The 6,975-nt window shown below is 38.3% G+C and overlaps 1 protein-coding gene across 1 annotated transcript; it reads right to left on the bottom strand.

The window, feature by feature from the left end:
- Nucleotides 1–260: 260 nt before the first annotated feature.
- Nucleotides 261–1,181, bottom strand: LOC135270187 (olfactory receptor 9G1-like). Its single transcript, XM_064365521.1, has one exon. It carries the CDS (start codon nt 1,179–1,181, stop codon nt 261–263), a length of 921 nt encoding a protein of 306 aa, XP_064221591.1.
- Between the last annotated feature and the right edge of the window lie 5,794 nt (nt 1,182–6,975).

Below are 6,975 nucleotides of genomic sequence, written 5' to 3'. Positions count from 1 at the left end.
ATGTTAGGCTAATGAGGTAGGCTATTAATCACTTTATGAAGGTATAGGAGAGGTTTTGGGCTTAGGTTTTATGTTTGTTTTTAATTTAGAGAGACAAGAAATTAAACTCAAATTCTTATAAATTCAGAATTTGTTCTCCTAAATTTTCTTATTTTACATATCTGTAACTGTCACATATCAAGGGTGGGACTGGTCATGCTAAAGCACAAAAACTCCATCTCAAATCATTTTTGTTTCTCCTCTGGTGAGATAATCTTGATTTATGGGAGGAGTTTATTCAGAGCCTCTTTCACATCCTTATTCCTTAGGCTGTAGATCATGGGATTCAACATGGGGAATACCACAGTGTAAAATGTAGAAACTATTTTGTCTGATTCAAAGGAATAGCTAGATCCCCGGGGGAAAGCGTAGATGTAGAGAATGGAGCCATAGTATAAAGTGACAGAGGTCAGGTGGGAAGAGCATGTGGAGAAGGCTTTGAGACGACCCTGGGAGGAGGAGATCCTCAAGACAGTGGCGATGATAAAGAGGTAAGAGGCCAGGATGAGCAGGGCGGGGGAGATGACGTTGAAGGCCAGCAGGAAATACATCAGAACCATATAGCCACCCTTCTTGCCACAGGCCAGCTTCACCAAGGGAAGCAAATCACAGAAAAAGTCATCAATGATGTTTTCACGGCAGAAGTAAAAGGAAAACGTCTTTTTGGTGATGATTGAAGAGTTAATAAAGCCCCCCAAATATGAGACTGCTACCAGAGATGCACATAGCTTTATGGACATGGCCCGAGCATAAAGCAGGGGCTTGGAGATGGCCACGTAGCGGTCATAAGCCATGGCAGCCAGCAGGTAGCACTCACTATAGGCCAGCCCAGCAGAGAAGAAAAACTGACACAGGCAGCCAGCAAAGGAGATGCTTTTGTCTTCAGAGATGCAGGTCACTAGGATCTTTGGGGTGTAGACAGAGGAATACCAGAGATCCAGAAATGACAGATTTCCAATGAAAAAATACATGGGTGTGTGGAGGCGGGAGTCATTACAGATCAACACCATGAGGGTGATATTTCCTACCACAGTCAGAGAGTACATGCCCAGGAACACCACAAACAGTCCCAGCTGCATCCCTGCATCTGTGGTGAAGCCCAGCAGGATGAACTCAGTCACTGTGTGATTGCTCCTCTCCATGGCTGTAAGGAATCTCACCTATGAGGAAGGAACATTAGCTCATTTTGAATCACTGTGATGAATATGTAGAATTATGCTACATAAGATCACATCTGTGGTAATTCTTGATGTCTAGAACCAACAATCTAATTGTTTGTTTTAGAAAGTTTTCATTTTGCAACAGACACTGTAATTATGTATTCAATTTTAAATTTCTTAAGTTGCTTAATAATATTTTTCCTTTAAGAATGACTGTTCAAATAAAGAAAATATGTGCTCACGATTCCTGTTTTTCTTAAACTTTGGTCATCTTCCTCTTGTCAATTTTCTTTTTTGCTAAATGTGTTAATTTCTATTGTTGTCACTTGTTTGTATTTAAAATACTGGGCTTCCCTCTTAAATATATTTTTTAAAAAGTATTATTTATTCAAGTGCTTCTATATATTGAAACATGAAGGCATTATAAATTCATATCTCATAATATTATATATAGGCCTAAGAAAATACTAAGAAATTGAAAAAAAGGAAAAAGAGAATAGATACAAAGTTTTGGGAAAAATGTGTACAGAACAATGATATACAATGATGAAATTACAAAATACAGAGATTTACTGTGTATTTCATACATTCTATAATAAACACAATAACAGAAATGATTTTAAATACCAGTAAAATATAATTTAGATATACTACAGTATTGCTTATGATTACTTGGTAATCCGCTCACTCTCCTAGGATTCTCTGTATATAGAATTACAAATGTTCTATTGAAATGGGTAGACAGAAGTATACCTAGCAAATGTACATCCGTCTTATGCTTTAAACACAATTCTTGCCATATTGACTTCTCATTAGCCTAAGTTATTTTGTAGGTAAGGAAATAACAATTCAAGTGTACGTGATTTTTGTTTGTATGCTCATCCTCTTGGGACCTAGGATAAAACACCCGCTTCACACTCAACTCTCAATATGAGCATTAATAAACATCAATGTTAATAAACAGTGTTATTTCTGAGTAAATAGAGAACAATATAAAGTTATTCCTTTTGAGCTTTTGCTACCTCTACTTCACTCAGGTTTCAATGACTTTACATGGCTAAACCCAATGTGAAGTCCTCATCTGATTAGATCTATCTCCAGCATTTCTCATAGTTTATTGCTCCTTCTTTCTAGAAAATCTTTACTTGGGTTTCAGGTTGCCATACTTGTCTGGTTTTCTTCCACTTCTCTTGCTCCCTGAACCAATGCTTGAACCTCTTGTCTTCTCCGTCTGCCATCAATTTCTGGTAATCTCATCCAATCTGATGACTTTAAATGTTTCAACATGCCCATGACTCTAATGTTACCTCTCCTGACTATGCCTCCTCCCTGAAGTGTGACTCACGGATTCAAATGCCTAATTAATATTTCTTCTGTAATGTCTCCTGGGCATCTCCAGAAAATTTGAGTTCACAGGGAATACTCTTCTATCATTGTATTCTAAGAGCTATATTATTTGCTTAAGTGTTATCATTAAAAAGAAATTTTTACTGATAATTCTTTCTAAACCTGGTCCTCATTCAGTCTTCTCCACTGCAGTGAATGGCATTATTCCATGTTAGGGACAGTCATTTTATGTTTTCTTGACCACTCTTGCTTTCACTCTGTCACTTACTAATTAGCAACATCTCCTGGATTCTGCCTTTGAAATATATTTAGAACCTGACAATTTTTTTTCCAGCTCTAATGTTTTCACTCTGTTTGAGGAGCATAATTAGCCTCTAATTGGTCTTCCTGCTTCTCTTCTTATCCCACTTGAGTCTTTCCACATGGCAGCCAAAATGATCCTGTTTAAATGTCAGTTAGATCATGCTAGTTTTCTGTTCTAAGAACTCCAATGACTTTTTCACTCAATCAGAATACAAGTCAAATTCCTTACGAAGATGTGCAAGATCTCTGTGCTCTTGCCCTCTTTATCTGTTTGTTCACACATCTCCTACTCCTTTCATCTCTGTTCAATCCATTCCAGCCATACTATCTTCCTTTCGGTTTCTAGAATAACATGCTGTGATTGATGCCTTGCCTTCGCTCCACCCTATGCTCTTCCCCTTAGGAATCTTTATAGCTAGTTCCCTCATATTTCTCAGTTCTTTCTGGTTTCTAGTGTTACCTCCTGGAGGTGTTCTCTGATCACCATATTGCATTCTACTTCCCTGCGATTCTAGTGTCCCTTTCCCACTTTATTGTTCTCTTGTAGTTCTGCTCATTATCTAGTATTACATCTGATTAGTTTAACTTCTTTTCTTTTCCCTTCACTAGAGAATGCTCTTTTCCATCTGCATGTGATGGAAAACATATATCATTTCATGTTAAATCATATTTATTTTTACCTTTATTCTGTTGCTATGTGGGCTGTTTGTTTTAAATTGATTACTTCATACAAAATAGGAATAATGCTTTTTGGATGAGGTAGAATCTTTGAAAACATAAATCCAGGGGAACTGCAAGAGGTTTCCTGCACAACAAAGTTGAAAACTGCTGGTCTCAACATCTTCTGATTCTAATATTCTCTCACTCTAAAGATGATTCAGGAATTTGATCATTTATAAAAGTAGTAACTAACAAGAACAGTTTACTCTAAATCTAGTACTGTGTTTAGTGTTGTATTTATTTATTCCTCACAACATCCATCATAGGTATGTTTCAAGATTAACAGCAATGATTTTACACAAGACCAAACTAAGGTTTAATAAGTTACTAATTATTATGCAGTTGGTAAATGATGTTGTCTTTCTCAGAGGATGTAATACTTAACAGTAAATCACCTTCTTTCATACTTCATGTTAGGCTAGCAGTTGCTATTGGGCTTCATGGGTCCCCCTCTTTTTGGTTACAAATCCTAACTCAAAACTGATAGGATAATGTTGAGAGATTCAGATTTTGTCACCAGTGATTATGTCATATATGCTGGGCCAATAAATGTTTCCAAGCACTGGCTCAATTGTTTGCTATGTCTCTTATATTTACAGTCAACCCTGAACATGAGTAAAGAAACATTGTATTATCCCCACTCAGTACCAGAACACTTACCTGCAATTGTCACAGTCACAAACAACAGAGGATTACATGGTGGATGCTGTGATTTATACCTGGTCAGGGTCCTCAGTGTATTTGATTCCTTAAGCACCTCAGGAGTTGATAGTTTTGAAAGTCTCTAAAAGGGAAATTAATTTAAAAAAATGTGGCTTACTTTATTTTATTACTGAGTGCAAATGAATGAAATAATTTAAACATAATGATAATATCTATTATATATTGGGAATATATTCTTTGCAAAATGACTTCCTGGGAATTTTATTTGTTAAATAATTCCTTGAATATGTATTACTGTTCATATTCTAGACAGGAAAATATATCGAGACTAGCATTAACTTGCCCAAAGTAAATTTAGAAATAAGTGCAATTAGGATTCGACCCAAGGCAATCTGATTATAAAATTCTTGGTTTTTCACCTATATCAATGATATTTTAGAGAAGTATAATATTTGATTATCAATTCACTTATGACTATATGCCTTTACAAGTGGACTTTACTTATTCTGAGTGTCTAGAGAGGTATATTTTGCAACAAACATATCCATTCTCAATTCTCAACTCATTATTTAATTTTGAAGTGATAAGAAAATTATCATATTAGCAAATGTGGCAACTTTGGTTAATGTAACAATTTTAACCAAGGTGTCATACTGGCTAAAAGCAACTTGTCAGCCTTCCCCATAGTAATATTTTTTGAGCATTTATTATGTGCCAGGTACCCTGCTAAGTGATTATCATCTCATTTAGACTTCAAAATAATCTCGTAAAGTAAGTGTAATTGTGGTTCTTATTTTACAGATGAGATACTTGATACATAAAAATGGTTGTATATATGTTGTTCAAGGACGTAAAATTAAAAGGTGCTACAGCCTTGATTCAAAACCAATCTTTCTAAGGCTCATCACTTGTCCCAAGAACTGCATATTTTTCTAGAATTATTATGTTCTAGATACTCTGAAAGGCACTGGGGACAAGATATAGGACTAAAGCATGTGCTCTGGTTCTAAGAATGAGGTAGTTTATTGGGAAAAATGAATTTTTTTAAAACAACTACTGCAATACATCTGAGAAAATTATCATACCAGATGATAAGAAGCAGGCCAGAGTGGAGACCCTGTTGGGAGAGGTGAGAGCAGGTTTTATGTGCTATGAGAGGCTTCACACAGGAGGAGAAAACATACCTCTTTGCTTGAAAAATGAGTGGGCAGTTACCCATTTTTTCTGTTAAAGGATCCCTGACTCTAGTAACTTTCACTGGCTTACCAAAAATAATTCCTATCAGACTAATCTCACTGCTTTGAGAGGATTATTTGACTGGTGAAGCAGGAAAGTAAATGTTTCCAGACTTCAGGAAGGCAATAATTTTGTGTGTCAATGTTATCCCTTTTATAGAAAAAGATCTGCCCCATGTGGTAGGAATGCATTCTTGCAAAAGAAACCACAACTTTTCAAGGCACAGAAGCAATCAGTGGAGTGTAGGGTGGAGGAATGGTTGGAAATGTGTCAGAGCTCTCTGGTGTACAGAGTGTATTTGAGGAAAGAACAGGAATGAAGTTAGATGAGTTCAGAAAGGATTTTTTAGGGTGTACTCAGAATATTGTTGGAGGTGGTATTAATCATGTTATTTTTTAAGTTTTCTGTATTTTATGATACTTGGGGGCCTTGCTAATCCTTAAGCAAGATTGCTCATCCCAGAGCCAATTCCTAGATATAAGAATCAGTATGTCCGAGTGACTGTTTTCCATATGCAAACCAGTCAGTTTAAAGCCTGTGTCCCCAACCACTTCCTTTGTCTTACTCCCACATACACCAAGCCAATTTTTCTTCTGCCTTAAATCACTCCAGGGCCAGGTACCTGACATCTAGAAACCACAACTACAGCCCAGAGCTGGTGAAAAGCATTCAAATTATCCATTTGAAAACTTGCTCAAGCTTACGTACCCTGCCTTGCCCATTCCTTCACACAGAAGCCTCAATAAGGGCTCTGAGCATTTTGGGAGATCCGCTGCTCTCTTCAGAGCTGGTAGCAGGAAGATTTAAGTCTGCTGAAGCTGTGCCCACAGATGCCCCTTCCTCCAGGTGCTCTGTCCCAGGGAGATAGGAATTTTAGCTATAAGCCCCTGACGGGGGCTGCTGCCTTTGCTGCCTTTGTTTTAGAGATGCCCTGGCCAGAGAGGAGGAATCCAGAGAGGCAGTCTGGCTACAGCAGGTTTGTGGACTGAGGTGGGCTCCACCCAGTTTGAACTTTCCAGAGGCTTTGTTCACACTGTGAGGGGAAAACCACCTACTCAAGCCTTAGTAATGATAGGGCCCCCTTCCCCACCAAGCTGGAGTTTCCCATGTTGACTTCAGACTGCTGTGCTGGCAGTGAGAATTTCAAGCCAGTTGCTGGGCTCTGTGGGGATGGGATCCACTGAGTTAGACCACTTGGCTCCCTGGCTTCAGCCCCCTTTCCAGGGGAGTGAATGGTTCTGTTTCACTGGCCTTCCAGGCGCCATTGAGGAATGAAAAACAAACAAACAAAAAACAGCTTCTGCACTAGCTCAGTGTCTGTCCAAATGGCTGCCCAATTTTGTGCTTGAAACCCAGGGCCCTGGTGGTGTAGACACCCAAGCAAATCTCCTGGTCTACAGGTTGCAAAGACCATGGGGAAGTGTAGTATCTGGGCTGAAATGCATTGTCCCTCATGGCTCCCCTCATGGCTTCCCTTGGCTAGGGGAGGGAGTTCCCCAACTCCTTG

Source organism: Aotus nancymaae, unplaced genomic scaffold (genome assembly GCF_030222135.1).
Source record: "Aotus nancymaae isolate 86718 unplaced genomic scaffold, 86718_ANA_hifiasm-v0.15.2.pri h1tg000059l, whole genome shotgun sequence".
Taxonomy (NCBI): Eukaryota; Metazoa; Chordata; class Mammalia; order Primates; family Aotidae; genus Aotus; species Aotus nancymaae.
This window is presented reverse-complemented; position numbering and strand designations above follow the sequence as displayed.